Genomic DNA, 23,637 nt, shown 5'->3' with positions numbered 1-23,637 from the left:
ATTGCTCGGAGCATAACTTAACAAATGCCCCATTCACTTTCATCCTGGTTGCTCCTTGACCAGACATTTCTCTAATAGTCCCTTCTGGCCTTCTGGTGTCAGGGATGGCACTCTATTAAGAGTGGCACAGGACACCCAGAAAGGGTTTGGGTGGTTGTGCCAAATAAAGTGGACAGATAAGAACACACACAGTGGAAAGGAAAGAGAACGAAGAGTAGGCAAGAGAAAAGATACAGAATGAATACCCTCTTAAGGTGTATGCAGATATAGGAAAAGAGTATTCCACGAACCTTGGAAATACTCTAGCCTTCTGCACAGTTTGCTATAACAGAGGCCCACGCTATTTGCTCATGACTTGGAACAGCAGCTATGGGTGTCTGTAATGTAGAAACGAGACAAGGGAAGGGGCAGAGGTTGACTGATGGGAACCAACAGACAAGCTCTGTACGAAAGGGTCTACAAACAGTACAAGAGAAGATACTACAGACAAATCCAGGAAAGGAGGTGATAGCAAACTAGCAGAAGGATATGAAGGGAAAGTCGAGTAACAGGATAGGATAGCAAAGGACAGTAAGGTACAAGGTAGAAAGCCCAGAGGAAAAGGGCTTAGGGCAGCAGAGTAAAGCAGACTGCACGGCAAGGATCCCAGAAGGGCCGGCAGTAAGGAGTGAACCCTGAGGGGCAGGGTCGCTGAACGAAGAAGGTAGCAGAGGACTGTAGAGGGCTACTAGGCCGAGAACCCAGCGGAAAAGGTAGGTAGTAGGCAGCGGAGCGTGATAAGCTGCAAAGTAGGAAGGCCCAGAGGACAAGGGCTAAGGCAGCCGGAGTGAGGCAGGCTGCAGAGCAGGAAGCCCAGAGGACAAGGGCTGAGGCTGGGAAGCAGCAGAGCGTGATCAGCGGCAATGTAGAGAGCCCGCAGGGCAAGGGCGGAGACTGGAAGGCAGCAGAGCGTGATCGGCTGCAATGTGGAGAGCCCGGCAAGGCAAGGGCGGAGGCTGGAAGGCAGCAGAGCGTGATCGGCTGCAATGTGGAGAGCCCGGAGGAGCAGGGCTGTAAGGAAGGGAGCCTGGAAGGCTATGGCTGGAGGCAGCAGGGTGGAGCAAGCCACAAGGCAGGGAGCCCAGAGGAGCTGGACTGAGGCAGGAGCCCAAAAGGCTAGGGCTGTAGGCAGCAGGGTGTAACAAGCTGCAAGGCAGGGTCCAAGCAGGAGTGATGGTAAACAGCATACAAGGATCCGAAGACAGACGCGAAAGGAGGAGGAAGGACTCTCAGGTGCAAGAGGCTGAGCCACTGCAGGCAGCAGCCTTTATACTGCCTAGCCCAGCACAGAGGCAGGCTAATTGGTTGCACCTGGCTAAACACACCTGCAGGCAATCGGCCACCTCCCTTTCTGTTCCTGGGCTGGTGGAAGCAGGGCAAGTCCCTAGGGCTTCTGGGGGGTGTAGTTCCTTTGATGACAAATGGGAACAGCCAGGAATCGATGTTTGTAGCCAGGTGCATTGTGGTATACGTAGTTTGTTGGAGTCTGTTGTAAATAAATGATAAGCAAATAGTCCATATTGAGCGTAAATGGATGCGCCCATGGCGCAAGCATGACATCTGGCCTTCTGCTCAATGCAACTTGGCAAATTATCTCCAGTTGTTTTATTTTTTTCCCCTGCCATCACCCAGAAACCCTCACACCGTAGGTCCATGGGCCACAACACGCATACATATCCCAATGGCTTCTCAGGCTGACCCAGATACCCCTCCATCCACTCTGATAACCCATATAAATCTCTTGGGTCTAAAGTCGGCCAGGAAAAGAAAAGGAATTCTTCAGCTCCTGCGTCAGAATGTGGCACAGTCCTTATCCATGAGACACATTTGCTAAAAAAGGATGAATCCCGCCTTGGGCATCCCTTCTCTCCATAACAATTCTTTGCATCTCAGAGCTCCAAGAAGAGAGGCGTTGCAATCCTCATCTCTAAAGAGCTTTCCTTTGCCAAATGCTCAATTCGTAGGGTCCCCAGAGGCAGTTTCCTCTTCCTCATTGGTAGCTTGGGTGGATGGACACTTGTCACCTTCACCGCCATCTATGTCCCAAATGAGACACAAGACTCCTTCAAAAAGCTCACCCTAATCCTCTCTGAGTTCGCTGAAGGCCAGGTAGTCGTGGGTGGGGATTTTAATGCCCTGCCAAATCCATCCCTGGACAAATCCTCTCCACCAACCCATGCAGACTCTCATAATGCCCTCGCCCTCCTACACCTATTCCGTGCGATGAACGTTGTGGACTCCTGGGGAGTCCTTCACCCCAGGGAATGCTATTCCTTCTTTTCTCATGTTCACAATTTAACACCTCGTCACAAGTCTTTGCCTGACCTGTAACTATTGATGAGTGAAAAGTCTCAACATGCTGGATAGGTCGGAGCCATAGCTTTAACCCCCTTTTGTACAGTGTAGGCATGAGTCTCTTAATGTCCACTTGACATATATCCAGTGCAGACGCTTGTTTAATCTCTACATAAGACCCTTAGCGGACCTGATTAGATCATTGGGTGTCATCGGCATAGATATAGAACCGGACTCAAAGTTGATTTTTCATGTGGGAGAGACCAAAGGCTCTCAAAAGAACAATGTAAAGGGTTGCTTGGAACAGATCAGTTGGTGGATGGATCAAACTGGCTTAAATTTAACATTACAAAAACTGAAAAAATGTTGGTGTGCTCCTTGGGTCTTCTAAATACGAAGACCTCTCACTGTCAACGTGGCTCTCTCAGTTCTGGCCCCTCTCTAGGCTCCAGCCAGATTCCTATCTTGAAGGTCAGAAACCTAGGGGTGTGGCTAGATGAGTCATTATCTCTTGAGACTGAAATTGTCAGTCTCTAGTGTGCTTCTTCCATCTACACTCTCTACAGAGATTCCTGGACCACTGTGCATTCCCTCATAGGATTCAATTGCTGAATGCTTTTTATATCAAGCCGATTGGTTTTCTGCAACATCATTTTTCTAGGACTGCCTAAATCCTCTAGCCAGAGGCTGCAGAGGGTTCAAAATGCAGCAGCAAGCATTTTGGACCATGTCTCCCTCTGCATTTCGCTCCTTACATTGGCTCCCGGTCGACCAATGTATACAATTCAAGAATCTTTGAATTACTCACAAAGCTTTTTATAACTTAGCCCGGCCTTCTTGAGTAATACGCTTCAAAGGCATCTTCCTTCAAGAGACCATCGTTCTGCCTCAGCATGTCTTCTGCCCTCACCCTCATTCAGATTATAAAGGTGGGTGGGGAAGGGAGGGGCAGCGTTCATTGTCCAACCAAACGGCAAAGCTCTGAAACTCCCTGCCGGGGTCACTTTGGGCCATTTCAAACCACCTAGACTTCAGACATAAATTAAAGACGTTCTTGTTTCTACCATGATTGTATTTATTGCATGGGCTAGGGGAATGGGGACTGTTTCTCATGATTTCTATGCTCTGTTTTTTTCTTGTTGTATATTTTGTGCTTTATAAGTGAATTTACCATGCCATACTATCTCCGGTAGCTCCTTAAGGTTAGCTGCATCTGCTGACAGTGCTTATTTACAGAAGCACTGACTGCTTCTGTTTTTCTGAAACCCATGTGGGTCTATTCAATAGCAGAGAAATGTATCTGGCAGCAGTCGAAGACTGGTTTATTGCTTATTTATTTACCCTAAGCAGAGTCTTTGCTAATGCGTCCACATGTGCTGGTGTGAATAGCCGCTTGCAACCTGGTTCAGGGGTTTGGGTCTATTTGACCTAAAACATTTGACCTAATCACATTTGATCAAATTGATTTGACATTTTTTCGGTCTAAAATGCGGGGGGGATGACCCCCGCAACCTCTCTCCCCCCACTTCCCCTCAACCTAATCTATACCCTTACCCACCCCAATATATATATATTTCTGAGGCTTGTGGAATCTGCTTAGATCACATGCTGTGCATAGGCCGACATCTAGTGGAAGCTGTGGAGTATTAGTTTGTTTTTCGAAAATCGAAAATGGGAGTCGATACACAGCGCGTGCTGGTAATACTATCCCTAGTGTGACGTCCACTGTACCCAAGATCCCTCACGCGTCTAGGATCCTCAGATTGTTTTTTTCCGCCATACTGGTCGGAAGCATTTTGCGGAGTCCCCTGGCCTTAGCCATACTTTTGCCAAAATATTGATTAATTTACATCCTTCCCCATCCCAACGTCAAACTTCGATACTCGACGCCGGCTGGAGAAGAAATCGACCGTCGGCTGCTGCACAACGGATTTGGGCCTTGGAAGGCCTCTGGCCTCGGCCCGGGCCTTGGAAGGCCTCTGGCCTCGGCCCAGCAAGTAGGGAGAGTGGGGGGTTGGACATACTCTACACTCTTGGTATATAGGTACACCTTATACATTTCCTACACTTAACAGCCCGCTGCCTTAAGGTGCGTATGGAGGGTACCCCTTTTCAATTCTGCCTCAAGTGCAATCGCAAATACCCTTGGGTCGACAGGCACGCCACGTGCAATCTCTGCTTGCCGAGAGACCACCCCGAAGCCAACTGCAGAGCGTGTAGTAGGTTTAAACCTAAGACACTTAAGGACCGTTCGACGAAGCTTTGGGCCCACCACGCCAGGCAGGTGGCCATGGCAGCGGAGGGCGCCTTCAGCGATGGCAGCGACGCCATGCTTTCAGACGGCGAGGGCATTACGGCGTCGAAAGACAGCCGAGCGCAGGTCCCCGACCTCGGAAGGTCGTCCGACAGGGCGGCTATGGGGAAGACCCCCGGCGACACAGGCGCTTCACACACCACACACACACTAAACGCACAAAGTCCAACCGAGACTCGACGACGTCGAGTTCTCAGAAAGAGGTACAAACAGAACGGTCCGAATCGGTGTCCTCTGGGCGTTCGAGATCGCCGCATGACTCCAGGCAATCATCCACTCTTGCCAAGGGTGCCTCGCTCCCTAGGCTAACAGAAGTTCGATCGTCGGAAGACGACTTCCACCCCCAGGCCGCACTCCAGGAGTCGGAGCCCGCAGACAAGATCAGCGCAGCCCCACGTTCGAAGGACAGGGACTCTACCCCCGATCCTCGACGCCAGGCGTCGAAAACCACCGGAGCCACAAAGGGACAGGGAAAACACTTTTCCACTCACGGGGAGGGGGGAAAACAGCAGAAGAAGCAGCCTCTGCACTCTTCCACACCTGTGAAACACTCCACTCCTCCTAGACAGGCAGACAAGACCAGGTCTGCTAATATTTCAAAAACCAGCAAATCTACTCAAGATAAATCTCCAAAACTTTCTGAAAAAGTCATTCCCAGTTCCAAAAAATGGCCCAGTGATGTCATAGATAGGGTCATGTCAAGGATGTCTTCTTTGGCGGACTTTTACGATAAAAATCCAGACCATTTCCTTTCATATGATCCACAAGGGGCTACACCCTCAGGCTCTAATGATCCTATCCCCCCGAGTAAGAAGCCCCGGTTTGAGACATCGATGAGGTCTACAGACCCCTTCGAGGTACAACCATACTCACGCCCATACTCACTGTATCAAGGAGAGACTTCCTTTGGTGAGGACCAAGATTTTGGCATGGTAGAAGAGCAAACCTGGACGGGCTACTATGGGGACGATGAGGACCAAGAAGAGGAAGAGGAAGCCCCTGAAACCTACAGAGTAGATTCCCCGGTAGAGAAGGAAGCCCCGGTTACCGACTCCTCTGTCGATAACCAGCCCCTCCTGAACGAGGTTCTCGCACGTGCAGCAGAACATTTCCATATTGACACCCACGGTGTCCAGGAAGAGAGGCACTTCGCCGAGGAGTTAGTGGGAGAAAGGAGGCCTGTTGCCCAGACCATCCCTATCCTTAAGTCTATTCAGCGAAGAATAGACCCGTCCCTGGTGAACCCGAACCTCACCAGAGCAGTCAATCCCAGAGTTGAAAAACTTTTCAGGGCAGCCCAGTCTGACCCTTTCTATATAAGAGGACATCTGAAGCCAGACTCCCTAGTTGTACCTAACACTCGTAAGAGGGCTGGAACACCCTTGTCATCGCCCAAAGCTCCTCCAGACAAGGAGAGCAAAAAACTATATGGTTTCGGCAGGAAAGTAGCCTCAACGTCCGCCTATCGGGCAAGGATTGCAAACTCCACCACCCTGTTGGCCAGCTACAACTGCCATCAGTGGGAAGAAGTCGCGGCACTCATAGCCTCTGCACCCGAACCCCTAAAGGGCCAGTTAGCACGAATTTTCCGCAGAGGGTAGAGCCATGTCTGGTTGCATTTTAAAAGCAACTTTTGACGCCGCGGACAACGCAGGCAGATTGATAGCAGAAGGTACTGTTATCAAGAGACATGCGTGGTTACGGCAGTCTGGTTTTAAGGCAGAAACCCAGGCATCATTGTTGGACAAACCGGTGGAAGCCGATCTGTTTGGTAAGGCGGTCGAGGACGCGCTGAAGAATGCCAAGGACGAATGCGAGACACTCAAGTCCCTTGGCCAGTTAACCAATAAACCCCCTAACCAGAGAGGGAATACTAATTTTCGTCGCCCACGTGGCCAAAATTCCCAGAGAGGATCTAACTATTCCCAGGGGCAGGGTACACAGTGGAACAACAACAGCTAACAGTCTACCCAGGGTTACGGCAGGGGTAATGGGAGAGGACGTGCTGAAGGCAGAGGCAGCCCCAGTAAAGGAGGCGGCACGCCTCCACCAAAGCAGTGACGCTCAGTTCAGGGTCCCTTCTCACGCAACCCAGTAGGGGGACGCATTTCCAACTTCACCCAGTCTTGGGAAGGGATCACATCAGACAGATGGGTGCTGTCAACAGTATCCGCAGGGTACTGTATAGAACTACTGCAGCGTCCGCGGAACCATCCTCCACGACAAAGAGTACACTCTTTAGAACATCAGAAGATTCTCCTCGAGGAGATCGCCATTCTGCTAGCAAAGGACGCGATAGAACTCGTCCCGGGACACCAGGTAAACAAGGGTATTTATTCAAATTACTTCCTTGTGCCAAAAAGATTTGACAATGCGCCCAGTATTGGACTTACGGCCTGCCAACAAGTATGTCAAGCCCCAAAAGTTTTGTATGACTACGCTACAAGAGGTAATCCCCCCTCCTAAAAAAGGGGATTACATGGCAACCTTGGATATGAAAGATGCCTATTTTCATATTTCCATGTTCCCAGCGCACAGAAGGTACTTGCGCTTCAAGGTGGACAGTCGGCACTACCAATTCAAGGTACTGCCCTTCGGGATAGCTTCGGCACCAAGGGTATTCACCAAGGTACTGGCGGTGGCGGCTGCACACCTACGCAGGGAGGGAATCCCGGTGTACCCTTATCTGGACGACTGGCTCATAACGGGGGAAACCCCAGTAATTTGCAGGACAAACATTCAAAGGACTATCGACCTCCTCCACCAATTAGGCTTCTCAATCAACGAGAAAAAGTCAAGCCTGGTGCCAAGCACCTCCAAACAGTTCCTAGGAGCAATCCTAGATACTCAAGAGGGGTTGACCTTTCCTTCAGAGGAAAGAATTCGGAATATACTACTGCAAATTCTGCAATATCAGTCCGGTCACCAAATAACAGTACGCAAAGCAATGCGTTTGCTGGGCATGATGGCGTCATGTATTTACCTGGTCCCCCACGCGCGCATGCGTCCCATGCAGGAATGGTTGGCGAAACAGTGGTCTCAGGCAAGTGGTCAGTGGGACGATCTAGTGGTCGTTTCGCCAACACTAGTACAAAGCCTTCACTGGTGGACAAGAGAGAATCTTGCACAGGGAAAACCCTTTTACGATCCCAAAGTACAGGCAGTAGTCACTACCGATGCATGTCTGACGGGGTGGGGAGCTCACCATCTCCACCACACAGCTCAGGGTCTCTGGTCTCCCTCAGTGGCCAAGAACCATATCAACCTGCTAGAGCTTCTGGCAGTATTCAGAGCACTTCAAGCGTTCGAGCCCCACCTGATAAAACTGTCAGTGCAAATCCGGACGGACAGCACAACAGCCATGTTCTACCTGAACAAACAAGGAGGGACTCGTTCGCCAAATCTGTGCAAGCTTGCCCAGAAAATCTGGATATGGGCACTCGGACGGAACATCTTCCTGTCATCACAACATGTTCCAGGGGAGCTCAATTCCCTAGCGGATGCTCTGAGCAGAGACTCCCTCCCAGAGGAACACGAATGGGTTCCACACAGAGAGGTCGTAGAAGATATCTTCTCTCAGTGGGGTTTCCCCACTATAGACTTATTCGCCACAAGCTAAAACAGACAATGCCCAGGATTTGCATCCAGGTTCCCCCAACCAGACTCCCAGGGGAACGCCCTGTGGATGAACTGGTCAGGGATGTTTGCGTACGCTTTTCCACCAACTCCTCTCATCAGGAAGGTGGTGAACAAGATGAACAGAGTCGATGACGCTCGTCCTAGTTGCTCCCATGTGGGCAAGACAACCGTGGTTCCCACACCTACGCAGGATGGCGGTGTGCGAGCCCATCAAACTTCCAGCCTGGTACAACCTACTGTCCCAGCAACAAGGTCAAACAGTGCATCAGCAACCCAACTCAATGAACCTGGCAGCATGGCTCCTGAGGTCATAGAGTTTGGACACCTCAATTTACCACAGAGGTGTATGGACATCCAAAAGGAATCTAGGAAACCAAACACAAGGCACTGTTACTTTGACAAGTGGAAGAGATTCGTTATCTGGTGCCAGAGTAGACAAATCAACCCAGATGATTGCACTCCTTCCACTATTGTTACATACATGCTCCACCTGTTAGATGCAGGATTGGTTTTTAACTCACTGAAAGTACACCTGGCAGCCCTGTCGGCATACACCACTTCCCATAACAAGGTCTTGTGGTGGAAAGTACCAGTAGTTAAAGCCTTCATGGAAGGAGTAAAGAGACTTCACCCTCCTATTTCAAACCCACCACCAGGGTGGGACCTTAATGTGGTGCTATCTAAGCTCATGGGCCCCCCTTTCGAGCCCATGCATAAAAGCAGTCTCAAACACCTGACTTCTAAAACGGCCTTCTTAGTAGCTATTACTTCTATAAGAATGGTCAGTGAAATTCAGGCTCTGTCAGTGCAGGATCCCTTCCTTACTGTCTATAAAGACAAACTGGTTTTACGCACACACCCTAGGTTCTCACCTAACTTTATATCTAAATTCCACGTAAACCAGTCCATCGAGCTTCCGGCTTTCTTCCAGGACCCTCAAAGCTCGGCTGAGGTGAAACTACACACCCTAGATGTGCGTCGGGCGATCCTCTACTCTGTAAATAAAACCAGACCGCTAAGGAAAACAGATCAACTGTTTGTCTCCGTAGCTACAGGCAGAGAGGGGGATCGCGTCTCTAAAGGTGCCATCTCGAAGTGGATTATTAACTGTATCCAGCTGTGTTACTCACTCTCTGAAAGAACTCTGCCTTTCACGCCAAGAGCCCACTCTACTAGAGGCATTGGGGCCACTCTGGCTTTCATTGCAAATGTACCCCTTGACACCATTTGCAAAGCAGCTACTTGGAGCTCTATTCACACTTTTACTCAGCATTACTGCATTGACACCCATTCCAAGGCAGATACACAAGTGGGACAAGCGGTTCTAAGACACGTATTTGCTCATGACCCTTCTGACATCCCACCTCCTTCTTCAGGTACTGCTCGCTAATCTATGCACAGCATGTGATTTAAGCAGATTCCACAAGCCTCAGAAGGGATACATTACTCACCGTAATCGTATTTCTGATGCTTGTATCTGCTTAGATTCACATGCGACCCAACCTTCCTCCCCTCTGAGAGAAGGCGCATGGTTGCTTGTAGTCTTACCTTTCTATCTATCTGCTTGGATTATCTCTACTCACGCTACTCCTCATGCTACCTCATGTCAGAAAAAAAATACAATCTGAGGATCCTAGACGCGTGAGGGATCTTGGGTACAGTGGACGTCACACTAGGAATAGTATTACTGGCACGCCCTGTGCCGACGCCCATTTTCGAGTTTCGAAAAACAAACTGTAATACTCCGCAGCTTCCACTAGATGTCGGCCTATGCACAGCATGTGAATCTAAGCAGATACAAGCGTCAAAAATAGGATTACGGTGAGTATTGTATCTTAATATATTTAATTAAATTTGACCAAAAATAGGTTAAAAAAATTCGATCAAATGTTTTTAGATAGGTTAAAAAAATTAGATCAAATGTTTTTAGGTCAATTATGCTAATACCGGTTGAGGAGGGTATATCGGCAATGCCCCCAGTATACGAGGAACCTTAGTCCACAGAATCACGTTGTTTTACAACATATTACTTCGACAAAAGGACTTCGATGAGGAGATACATATTTATTTTTAGGGTAAGAGGTATAGGTGAGCAGGGTTTGGAGTGGGGGTGGTAGTTTTTGGGAACAGGGGATATGCCACATTTAAAAAAGAATTTCGAAGCAAATTTCCAAGTTGTAATTTACTACGGCAAAAGAACATAGAACCGAGTACAAAATGGGTTGGGAAGAGGGGACTCTTCTTTCATTTACCCTCATCGATAGAAGCATGCAGAGCTCCGTCACTTATTTTTCACTGAAAGGGTTGCACTGCGCAGGGGATCCCACAGCAGTTGCCCTGGAACATTGGCAAAACTAGGTTCCTCTTTACCCAGATATCCCCACTTAAACTTGGAAACGCAGAAGGGCAAATAGTCACAATAGCTACTTTACTCTTCACCCTCGCTGTAACGTAGTGCAAGGCTGGACTCATTAGGACCCCGGCACAAAGTTTCAGCAGTGACACTGCATCACTCTCTCTCTCTTGTTGAGGGAGCAATGTGGCAGTGGGTGGGAGTGGTCTAGGAGTTACCGGGGCAGTCTTTTCTTTCATATGTTCTTGGTGCAGAAGTGCATGTGACAGTCAGGGGCCCTTGGCAAAACAGATATTTATTTTTGATTAGGCCTGAGTCAAGGGTATCAACCGGCTCACACCCACCGCACTCCCTTTACCAGCAGTTGGCTGTGGAACTTCCAGACTGGGCTGGCAGTAATTGGAGGAAACAAGCTTGTTTATAGGAGCCCAGAGCACTGACAGGTTTGGTGGATTGTGTTTGCCTTTTTTCTTTCTCTTCATGCAGGACCGATATCAGACCATTCCCTAAGTATTCGACTTTCCGTTTTCTTTCTCGTATTCTGTTTTAGTGGGGATCAGGTGCACAGCAGAATAGTAGCGGCTGCTGGATCTTCAGGACCCTCTGGTCCCCCTAACTTAACGGTCCCTTATGGAACACTGGTACAGGGAAAGACCACTGTTCATTGCAATCTTTTAGAGGTCAAAGAATCGCAGGCCTCAGTGGGGGGTAACGGGACAACTCCGACAGCAGGCCTTGGAGCAAAAAAGGTGTCTGGTGAAACTTTCACCAGACTCGAGGTTGCCAACGTATGTAGTGAACACTACTGCATGTGTATATTCACTTTATCATAAGTTGTCCACTCATCCCAGAGCAAAGAATGATGAGGCTTTGTTAGTTTTAAAAATATACAAAGTCTCTTATTTTATTAAAGTTCCTTACTCCATGGAAATCAAGCAGAAACCTCTAGTGCCGATGCATCAGACCAATGTCCTTCTTCAGGGCGATTTCTACAATAAAAATTACAAATAAACAATTGTTTAGAAAGGAGTTGTATGTATCAACAGGATAGCCATATCACATTAGCCATATGGACATAGATACAAAGTAATAAGGCAAGTGGTAAAGAGAGGGGGGCCTCCGAGTACCTGTGTTCTTGCGGAGTCATGACATGAGCATACATGGGGTAATGTCAGATTTCATAGCTGTAAAACAAGTGAGTGTGTGGGAAAAGAGTTCCGACAGTAGTCACTTTCTCACACACATCCTCTCAACCCGGTCTCCAAAAGCGCAAACTTTCAGTTTTCTAGGAACTGCCAGAGGACTCAAACATGTACACAGGTGTGCGTTGACACAAGTTAGCTCCGGAGTCCCCCTGCTGCAACATACCAAGATCAGCAATTTGAGGAACAGGCTACAGACAATAAGTTAAGTGCAGGGTATTATACAACTTGGTACTTGTTTACGGGATTTTTTTCCAGTAATACAGTGCTTTCTGACTACAAGTCGGTGATAACAGTGGACAGGTAAAGTATTAGAATCACTGCATTAGGGAATACATACTTATAGAACATACAATTAATGGCATAATTAGACCTGAATCTATTAGTCACAATTTACTTTTAAAAAATGCAATAAAATGATTGGAATGCCCAAACAAGTCTGTGTCGTTCTTTGCATTGTGTTATATGGAAAACTGGATTCTCAATGCTGCAGTCACAAAATACATTTAACTCCACACCTAATGAAATTTAGCGCGCACCCCCCCATTTTATAAAAGGTTACATAGGAAAATGTGGGGAGGCTAGTCAAATCATGTGAGGTATTGGACACTGAAAGGGGATAGTTGGTAGCTTGATTTACACATGTTTCATTGCTTCCCTTCTGTTCTCTTTTTGGGGGCTTTAACCGTACTCTGAAATCTTCCACACAGGTGTTTTCGAGTGCCAAATACCCTGCCCCAGACCAGCTGCAGGAGTACTGCTCCATTTTCAGTGGTGCGGAAGATCCATCTGCACAGAAACGGGCTTGGCGTAAGATTCAGAGTAAGCATCGCCTTCTGGAAGAGAAAGCCCTACAGGTAAAGTTAATTTGTATCTTATTGAGTTCCTCATCCTAATTCGGATCTCTTCATCCTTTGGAAAGATGGGGTTGTTGAATGCATACTCTTACACCAAGTATCATTAATCACAACTGTAAGAAAGAATCTGCTCCATTTTATTGCTCCTGGTTACTGTTAAGCCTTAATGTTATCATCTTGAAATTGATGCTTAAGCTTAGCTCTTGGATTTCCCTAATTGGGTGTTCAAGCCAAGCTTTAATGTCTCCTTGTGGATAATGATCATCTGCGGATGGAGTGGCTCATCTCTATGCTCGGTATGGCTGGGGTGAATTGCAGCGTTGTAATTGATCGAGGCCTGCCATGAGATGGAGATCAGGGGAGATATAAGGTGGACAGGGCAATAGAGCAGTATTTTGTTACAGGCACAACTAAGCACCTTTTAGAAAATGTATAGTGAATTATTTAGCTTAATATGTTATTATCAATAGGTTGAATGTTTGTTTTTAAATCAATAACCGTGTATTTATTTACTATTGCAGGTTGTAAATAGTGATGATCCTGTATGATGTGTTTTATATATTGTGGTTCCCTTTTCTTGTAGCATATCTCATCTGTGTTAACCGCATTGCATAGCGGAACATTTTTCCTGACCTCCTCCTCCAATCCCCAAAAATAAATCAGTTTGATGAAACTGGTGCTGAAGCAGCCACTCTGGACCATACTGTTAAAGCAAGCTCTGATCATTCACCGCCCTTTAATTTCATAGCAAAAACCTGATCACCACCCAACTTCAGTCTTTTCTCTTAACCAACCAGCTCCTGGATCCAATTCAAATCCAATTTCAGTTCAAACACGGAATTGAGGGGGTTATGTTAGCGATTGTAGATGACTGTTAGCAGATTGGTGAAGGTCCTAACTGCAACTGCACCTCACTACTACAACCTTATCTACCAAGGGAAGGTATTTTATTCTCAACAATCATACTATTTCCGAGGATTACAGCCAGCTCCCTCTCTGCGATCTGTGAGACCTCACCAATAATTTATACGCAGTACTATCCTTTCTTATCAGGAAAACATCCGGTCTGATATGTATTGTAACATTGTCTCTTGCACTTATTAACCATTGCGCATTTCATATTACTGCATATATTGTTAGCAGGGACTTAGGATGTGTAGTCTTTTTTTCCAGCACTTTTCTAGCTTTCAAGTGTTGAAAGTTAACTATTTTGTCATGTTTCCAATAAAACCTGCCCACTCACCAAATAAATGAATCATTGTACTGACTGACATCGTCATTTCGCTGCTGCAGTTGTGATAATTTGCAATTGTTTAAAACTGACAAAATTACTACAGTTGAGACAAATTACTTTTCCTCTTTACTACCTTGTCGTTTGATTCTGTAATGTCGGAAATCTGTATGACTTTACCAGTTATTTATTCTCCGTTTTACCCTGCCTTACTATACAAAATACTACGGTCTGATTTATTATACTTTCTCTTGCACTTAGTGTCATGCATTTTTGTTTTGCTGCATATGTTACCAGTAAGCAGGGGCAGAGACAGTTTGTGCAAAACGTGAACTCCTAGAATATCCAGGGGTTCGACCAGGGTGTTGGGTTTTCCAGAGGTTCTCAATGCGAGATCCTGCTGGGTTGGATTTTGCTTCTGTTCAAAGACAGTTGAGTACAAACTCTGGACAGTCGGTGGTTGGCCATTGAAAAAGAAAAGAGTGGCTCAGGCTTATTAGGGAAGGTGTAGCTATGATAGTGTAGGTTAAACTAGAATTTAGTTGTTAAGGTCTAAGTAGAGTTAACAAATAAGTAGGGATTTATGGATGCACCCTGCAATCATTTAGTAGGCTTAGGAGAAGGCCAAGCACTGGAAAACCCATATGCACTTAGTAAGTGTAAGAGGAATATCCAAAACATCCGAGATGCATATAGAAGCCAGAGAAGGCAAAATCATTGAGAACGCCACATGCATTTTGTAAGCGTCAGAGAAGGCAAAAGCACCGAAAACCCAAGGAGCATTTAGTAGGTGAAGAGAATGACAAAGCACTGACAATCCCAGTTTTATTTAGTAAGTGAAGAACAAGACCAAATCATTTAGAACTACATGTGGAGGTAGGTGAAGCCAAAGCACTGAAAACCCATGTACAATTCTTAAAGAGAAAAAGTGAATTAAATCAACATGTCTGGATCTGCTGTAGTGTGGGTCTCTTCGCTGGCCACATTGGTTAGTCGTGGCAGCAGTTCTCTTCCTTTGTGAAGAACAAGGGAATCTTTCTCCAAAGAATCTGGTGCGTCGGGAAGAAAAAATGCATGCCGTGCCTTTGCAGATGCATCAGGTTCTAAAGGAGGTGTTCTGGAGGAGGAATATGTTGAGCACTCATCAACCAAGACCAAAGTGGGAGAAGAGATGACATCCACTCAGCAACAAAGCGAGCAATCCAGGGATGATGACTGATTCCTGAAAATTACCTCATTTTATTTTGTTGGATATAGACAATAAATGAAGAATACGACAACAATTAGGCTACATCCCCTAAATTCAACATTGGTGATGCCACAGAGAACGAGTAAGACAACAGACGGACAAAATGGTCCAGGCATTGACAGAGACATATAATTGAAATGTTCTGGCACTGTATCCAGGAAGAATTCTTCAGACACTTCATGTGGGCCAGTATAAGTTGTTTACAAAAATGGTCTGGAAAAAACACGCTATTGATAGTATGTCAACAACTACCAACCATTGACTGCAAACAACCAGATCCCCAATAAGGAACAAAGGTTAGCCCTTATCAAAGCACTCCCGAAACAAGGGTACATTTCCACCTGCCACAGATATGCAAAAAAGTTTATTGCAAGGGAGGCTGGGTACCAATTTGGGCACCTGTTTCTCATGAGCTCACATGAGATTGCATCAAGCACATTATTGGCAAAAGGGAAGGAAGACCGGGCAGCATCTCATCCCTTAAATGCAGGCCATTGGTGCATTTGCACCCCTATCCCACACGACCATACCATAGAAACTTGCTAACGCACTGATTTTCACAAGTCCTCTCGGAACATCATCTTGGCCTCCATAGCCCAGAGAGCATAAACCACTTATTTCCCCCCCCCAATCCTCCAGTAGGCCAACCCATAATTGCTGAGACTTCGGAGGGTGACATAAAGTATCACAAAAGACATGAAAAACTTCATCTATTGGTATAATGGCATCAGTAGATTTACGGGCCTGTTCCTTTGTAGGGAACCAAGACTTCAGGCAGTTTTTTGGCCTTGTTGATCCCCTTGGGGAATTCAAAGTCAACACTTCTTTATCCGAACTTCAGTACCACACCTATACCACCATGTTGAACGTCCACCTAATAATGGACTTGTGGATCAGCGCTCAAGGTGTAGATTTTGTGGCCATCACCTGACACGGTGTAACTATCCCCGGTACCTCTCATCAGAAAAGCCCAGGAGAGCAGCCACCCTAATGTACTCTGGCAGCAGATCACATTATCTATGGAAGAGTTTGACAGTAGGTCCCACAGAGCTGTTGATCTTTGGAGGAGGTTGTTAGACGTCGGCTCAGTCCTTATGGGTTTGTGGTAGCTGACAATGGCTATAATGTTTTAGCCTTGTGGCTAGGCAAAACCATAGAGGGCCCTGATTTCTTTCCACGTCCTCCATCTTGTGTTGACCCGCTTCATAAGCCAGGCCCCTTCCGTAGATGAGTTGGCAAGTGTGGCCCAGCAGATATGCACCTACTTTAGCTGCTCCTTCTGTGCATGCAATATGTTAAAGCTGCTGGTGCATCCTCTGCTCCCTCAAAACCAACTGAAAGCTGCAATGCAGACTCTGGGATTCGAAATGGGATGTTGGCGATGGTTTGCACTAGACCGAATATCTAGTTGTTGAGGTTTTGCTCACACCTTCAAACAGATAGAGATTCAGCATCCAAAATTGTCTCCTATTTACTTGAAATCTGTGAATGTTTTGCACATTCCTCACATTGAATTATAAACACTTATTTGCCAAAACTTTCTTGTATTTTGTAGTAGATTTATTTCCATCATCAAGCTATCTTCATGCTTGTATTGCGCTCCATCATCAAGCTATCTTCATGCTTGTATTGCGCTCCATCATCAAGCTATCTCCATGCTTGTATTGTGCTCCATCATCAAGCTATCTTCATGCTTGTATTGCGCTCCATCATCAAGCTATCTCCATGCTTGTATTGTGCTCCATCATCAAGCTATCTTCATGCTTGTATTGCGCTCCATCATCAAGCTATCTCCATGCTTGTATTGTGCTCCATCATCAAGCTATCTTCATGCTTGTGTCGGGGGGAAATTCTGCCGGGGTCGGCCGGGCCGTCCGCAGACCTCCGGGCAGGGAGGCCCCAACTCCTCCCGTATATCCCAGATGAGATAGAGTATGAGACACACGCAAGAAGCAAGGTGACTCTGCTGTTTATTAGACAAAAACGGCAGGGATGGGTCAAGGAGCGTACGCGTCCGTCCTGACACACACACAATCGTGGGGCTCGCATGCCCTTTTTACTGTATTATGACGCGCTACTCGCGTCACTTTAGAAAGTTAACAAACCTATTGCCACTCTTAATTGGTTGCTCGAGTGGTAGGGTTAGTATAGCACACGTATAGAGAATAATATGAGTGGACGAAGGTTAGTCAGGTGATATATCTGGGTTGTCCCTACAATTCGATACATGAGAATTGTTACATGAAGACTCCTAATGATTGGTTAATATTACTGGCGTCAGTGATAAGAGCCCCATGTTCTGATTGGTGCGCCCGTGAGCTTCCCAGCCTGGGACCACCGCTGTTCCCAGCTCTCGGTGTACCTGCAATTTGCAACAATGTTTCACTATGGGTACGTGCAGACAATGTGGGGATTTATTCATAGCTGGAAGGCTGACCGCTCCCACTGTCGCAAATGTCCATTGATCCTTTCAAGTGTATCTGCCTGTGTCTCGTAACGACGGATCCAGATGCCTCTTTTCTCCAGGGCTTGGCATCTCGTCAGGTTCGGCTTGGTCACGTGAGGTGGGACCGTGTTTGAGGCAGAATTCTGCACAATTAATATTGTTTTTCCACTGTGTGTCTGGTTTAATTTGCAGGTGTGACTTTAACGTTGGTGCGCGGCGTGCGAGGTTGCAACATCGTGCCCTTGATGATTTGCTCTTGGAATGTGGGTTTGCAACATTGCGACCTTGGCTGGTTGCTTCGCCGGGCTCATTCTGCAGGATCAGCAACCTGACTCTTGTTTTGTTAATGTCCACGGGAGCTCTTGCTTGCGGCCTACTTAGGCCTGGTGTATAAGTGGGTCCGTCTGGTGCACAGGTGCTTTAGGTTACAGTACCATATAGTTTCATGACCAGTATCGTGTCTTCATTATATTTCTCATGGTGGCAACTGGTTTTAAGAGAAGCGTGAGCAAGCTTTTTAGATGAGTTCATGACGCGTCTTGCGTTTCTTCATTTTGAAAGCCTATGTAGAAAATAATAAAGATGCACGTCCGTGAGTATGCCTGTCGCCTACGTCATAGCACTGGGTATATTCTTCGTGTAGATTGGTGCGGGAGTGTCCAGTGTGTATATTTGCATTGGTGTGCTTAACCGTTGGCTAGGTCGTCATGGCATCTCTAACGACGGGTAGATTTTAGTCTAGTTGGTCCGTGCCGCAGGTGTCGGCATGGCCAGTGCGGGCTGCTGGGCAGGCAGATGGACACATCCGTATGTTCCTGTACCAGGGTATCTGGTTGTCTGGTAGATGAACAAACTCTTCTCGTGGCGGGTGTCTGGGTCGTGACCCTTTAGGCCAAGCGCGAGAGGTGAAGGACGGGAGTCTGGTCTTCCATTCTCCCACTTCAGTCCCCCCTCTGGTCGACTTGTCGACCACAAACATATCCTTTTCGTTATCTCCTCTTACTCGCCATATCTTAGTTATTCCTCCTAGATGTCCATAGGTTTTCACATGATCTTCAAATGACCAATACATATATTCACAGGTTCCTCCAGGAGTACAGTATACCCATTTCCCTATGTAGCTCCTGGGGTTTCTTGGGTTCTCGATCTTCACCGATGGTGGGTCTAGATGGTTGGTGATGATTTGGTTGCGCAACTTCTCCCTCTCCTGTATTATCACGCCTGTGTGTTGGCCGTCATCTGCTGGCATCAAGGGGTGCATACCCACCATTTCAAGCAACTCGTCAGTGGTACGTGCCTTCCGGGCCTTCCAAAATCTTATTATGATCAGTGTAGCTCCAGCCAAAATAGTACAACCCACTATAATTTTCAGTCCATCTGACAGCCAGGATGGCATCCATGACCATAATAGAGAAAACCAGCTCTTATCCACCGTTACTTTCATCCATCATTTTGGAGTGCATCTGGGCCAATTGTGAAACTGCTTCTGTCAGTGTACCATTGTCAGCATCGTTGGCAGGAATGAACGTGCAGCATGATTGTCCTATCTTTGCACAAACTCCTCCTTCCATGGCTGTGAGAAGGTCCAATACATATCTGTTCTGGAGTGCTACCATCCTTATAGCTCGCAGCTCCTCTTTTATTGCGTTGAATCCATTCACTGTAGAATTGATGGTCATCATTAGTTCCCATCTAGTTATCTGGAGCCATTTTGCGTTTGCGTAAGCCTGCAGTCCCGGATGTATTATTGAGGAGAAGAACATTGCTGCTCTGCTGAATAGTCTGTGTTCTGGCGGTATTGAAGTGAGTGCCGTTTCCGACCTTCCCCACAGGTAATTTCCTGTCAGAGGTTCTCCTTGTCTTTTCCTTCTATTTAGGACAGTATCATTGCTGTTTGTCCTGTTCCTTTGCTCCTCCTGAAGTGGTGCAGATCTCTTTTTTTCTCTTGTCCCCTTCATCCATTTTGGGAAAGTTCGCCACATTGACATGCTTCTTGGGTACCACTAGTGATGGTACATTGACGTGCACCATTGTGCACACACCATTCCACAGGGGAGGCAGTGTATGGTAGGCCTTTTCTCCACAAGCCCAATAATGGTCCATTATTACTGTTGTTCCTGCTCCCCCCTCAGGTAACTCCATCACACTTGCACAGTTGGTGTTATATCCTACGTCCACCTCTCCTTTATGCTGGTAGCATACCTTGGGCGCAGTCAGCGGCAGTATTGTTATTGGGTCTTCATCCGTTTCCACCCACGTGAGCATTGGTACGTACTTGATCCACGTCGTCCAACATCGGTGGTTGTGTGCCTCGATAGTTGAGATAGTTTCTTTTGTTACCATGTTGCTGCCAATCACTCCTATCTCCCATCTGTTGTCCAGGTACACCTTCCCGGTTATCGTCACCAGCGGCCTCTCCCAACATCCTTGTTTACCCGGAACTTCAGTGGCGTACCAATCACATGGTAGATACTGCAGTGTTACTTTCTTTGTTTCTCCTTTTGCAGGACCACTTGTTATGTATCTGAATGCTTCAGCATGTAAACTGCTCTTGTGGTAACTCAAATAGGTCTTGAGGAAGTTGTTTTCATATGGGTATGAGTCTCGTGTTTTCCATGTCATATGCACCACTGTCCCTTGAAATCTTCCTTTCGTTTGGAACAGTGCCAAGTATATTATGCACTGTGCTGTCTTCATCTATTTCTGTGGCAACAAATGTTCGAGAAGCACTCATGGCGTATGGTATTAATGAGCAAACGTAGCAGCTGTCCTCTGTTGTCTGCTTACCAATGCGGGTCATGTGTTGGTACCATATGTTGTTTGAGACGTGCTGAATCTTGTATATAATTATCAATACCTTTATTGTCTGAGTATGTGCTGCGTTTAACTCTATTTTGCTTGGGTGCAATGTTACTACTATCACCTGACGTAACACCTGTTGCAGCAGGGGACGGGGGTGTATTAGGTTTGGGTGCAGCAATAAAATGAATAGCATAGCTGTACTGCCATACAGAGGCAGCCAAGAACCCGGTGATCATCAAAATCCCTATTAGTTTTATTACATATGCTAATCTCACCGGCATTTTGCTCTTACCTTGCTGCAGTCCTGGCAGCGTATTCTTGCGACGTTAAAGTTGCCTGCCTGAAAATTCTCAAAATGCTTGTTATTAAATGTTAGTTGTTGGTTTTCTTTAAGCTCTCCCTATCAAATAGTCATTCAGTGCCCAGGCGAAGAGCTGTTCCCACGCTACTCTAAGTGATCTATCTCTTAGGACCGGCAAGTATGGGCGGAGGTGGGGCATTGAATATTCTATGGCCAAGAGGAATGCTGTGTAGTAGACACGTACCCTTCTCTTTTTCAGGTACGTTGGCCTTTTTATTTCGTATACAAATTGGTGTGACAATTCTTCCGGGTAGTTAGCGTCTGGGAGTACCATCTACGCCTGGGCAGTGAACTTGTTAGTTATCTATTTTCTTAACAATACAATAATACGCAGTTCCTGTATGTGCGAGAGAAGAGAAAAAGAGAACATTCACGTGTTTACATGTGTACTTGTGCAGGCAATGTCCTTCAGTTCAGGTATTACTATATTTGGGGGTCAATGGGCAGGGGGTTTGGGCTCAGTTGGCGGAAGTTTTTTTACTCTTTGAGAGTGTGACCATGGGGTGGGCAGTATGGGGATCACCCCTTTCTTCGTCAGTTATTGTCTCCGGGGAAGCTGGGGAGTGACAGGGTATGGGAACAATTGGGTCGTTGGCTGTGGTAGAACTCTCTTCCGCCGTTGGTGATGTTGTTGCTGTTCTCCCAATGGACCTGTCGGTGGCGCTGGGGCGGGTCTGCAGTTTGTAGATCTTTACATCATGTAGGTGGTTCCAGGCACGCTTGTCTTTTAGCTTTACTGCTCTTGTTGATACTTCCTCTAACAGATGGGGGCCAGTAAATCGTTCATCATTCCATTTCCTGTTGAAATTGCGAAGTAGCACGTGGTCACCTTTAGCAAGTTTACACAGGTTTTCCTTTTCCAATTCTGTATTGGCGCCTTCTTGTTGATTGCTGGTAGACCCGCCCCGTGTGCGCTCGAGCTGTTGAGACACAAACACAACACTAGTAATCAAAGAAGACACATATTGGTACATTTCATTACCTAAAACACTTGCTGTGCTTTCGTGATCAGTGAATGCCCTTGACGTTGGCGTTAGGGGAAGGCGCATTTGACGTCCGGTAACCACCTCGTGTGGGGTGAGGTGGTGGTCGGACCCTGGCCTATTCCTCAGTTCAAATAGGGCTAATGGAAGGCAATACAACCAGCTTTTCTTTGTTGTTTGTTGTATCTTTGCAATTGCCTCCTTTAATAGTCCATTCAGGCGTTCACATACACCGTTGGCCTGTGGGTGGTATGCACATGTGAATTTGTGTTTTATGCTCAGCAAGGATGTGATATGCTGGAACATTTTGTTTGCGAAATGCGGGCCATTGTCTGACCTTAACACCTCGCACACTCCCCACCTGGGGAAGACCTCCCTTACTAGGAATTTGGCTGCTCTAAATGCATCTGGGTGTGAACAGGGCCCTGCTTCAATCCACCTAGAGAATGGGCATACTACTACAATCATATACCTATTACCTTGACATATGTTGATCATATCAACATAGTCAATGTGAAGATGCCGAAAAGGTCCCTCTGGCCGGGGTATAGTACCTCTTATTACTTTTAGGGTATGACCGGCCGTAAACTGTTGACATGTTAGACAATTGCTGATAAAATTCGACACATGAGAATTTAACTCGGGGCAGAACCAATCTTCTCTAATTCGTGCTGCAATTACTTCCTTGACTGTGTGGGCTGGGTGATGTAATTGGCTCAGGGCGGTGTTCAAAAGTGCCAATGGTATTACAACTTTTCCAGTGCCACCCTGGCGCCATGGTGCGTCGGTTGGTGACATTGTACATCCTCTTTTTACCCATATTTCTTTTTCGGCCATTGGTGCAGCCGCTTGTAGCTCCATAATCTGCGTGGCTGGGAGATGGGTGTACCCTTCTCTTATCAACATCTCCTTAGCCATTCCCCTCCCTCTCCCTCTCTGTGATTCTGGGGGGTTCCATATCTCACCAAAGTATGCAGCATATTTCGCATGTGCGTCTGCGGCTGCATTCCCTTTTGAGACGTGGTCTTCACCATTGGTGTGTGCGGTGCATTTTACTAGGGCTAATTCTTGGGGGTCATTTATTACTTCAATTAGTTCAGCCAATAAGAGGGCATGTTGCACTGGAGTGCCATCAGCTCTCCTAAACCCTCTTCTTCTCCATTTTGATAGCCCTGAGTGGACAGTGGATGTAACATATGCACTGTCGGAGTATATGGTTACTCGTTTGTCAAAACTTTCCTTCAATGCCAATATTAGTGCAACCAGTTCCGCGGCTTGAGCGGAGTAATGCTGTGGTAATTGTACACATTTCATAGCCACACACACCGGCGCCTCCATCATTTTTACCACTGCTGCCCCAGTCCTCCGTATCCCATCTCCTTGATCAATAGTTGATGACCCATCAATAAACAAAAGCTCACCTCCCTCTAGTGCGTTTTCTTCAACTTTTTTAGTACATGAGTACATTTCAGTTATTTGGGTACAGTCATGGGCATAATCTCCCTCCTCAATTACTTCTGCTAGGAACCTTGTAGGGTTAACCGTGCTACATCTAACAATTGCTAGTTCAGCTCTAGACAAAATGATCTCATAACCTGATGCCCTCTGCGTGGTTAGGGTGGATTTAGGTTTATTCAATATTGCAAATAGTGCATGTTCCACAAACAGAGTAGTTGGACACCCCATGGTTATTGCTGGTGCTTTTTCCACTGCAAAAGCAGCTGCAGCGAGACCTTGTTCGCAAGGGAAGTGACCTAACATCACAGGGTCCAAGTGACCGCTGTAAAATGCTACTGGTTTATAGCCCATGCTTGTTTTTTGGGCCAATACTGCTTTCATCACTGCTGAGTCGCAATGTGAAAATAT

The 23,637-nt window shown here is 46.7% G+C and overlaps 1 protein-coding gene across 2 annotated transcripts in view; it reads left to right on the top strand.

Annotated features, from left to right (window-relative positions):
- WASHC1 (WASH complex subunit 1) overlaps positions 1 to 23,637 on the top strand; it is an 820,361-nt gene that overhangs the window by 376,227 nt on the left and 420,497 nt on the right. For both annotated transcript variants that reach the window (XM_069628575.1, XM_069628574.1), the window contains exon 4: positions 12,553 to 12,699. In XM_069628575.1, the coding sequence (XP_069484676.1) occupies positions 12,553 to 12,699 (147 nt within the window). The remainder of the gene's footprint in view (positions 1 to 12,552; positions 12,700 to 23,637) is intronic.

Source organism: Ambystoma mexicanum, chromosome 12, assembly GCF_040938575.1.
Source record: "Ambystoma mexicanum isolate Mex_15411 chromosome 12, UKY_AmexF1_1, whole genome shotgun sequence".
Lineage (NCBI taxonomy): Eukaryota > Metazoa > Chordata > Amphibia > Caudata > Ambystomatidae > Ambystoma > Ambystoma mexicanum.
This window is presented reverse-complemented; position numbering and strand designations above follow the sequence as displayed.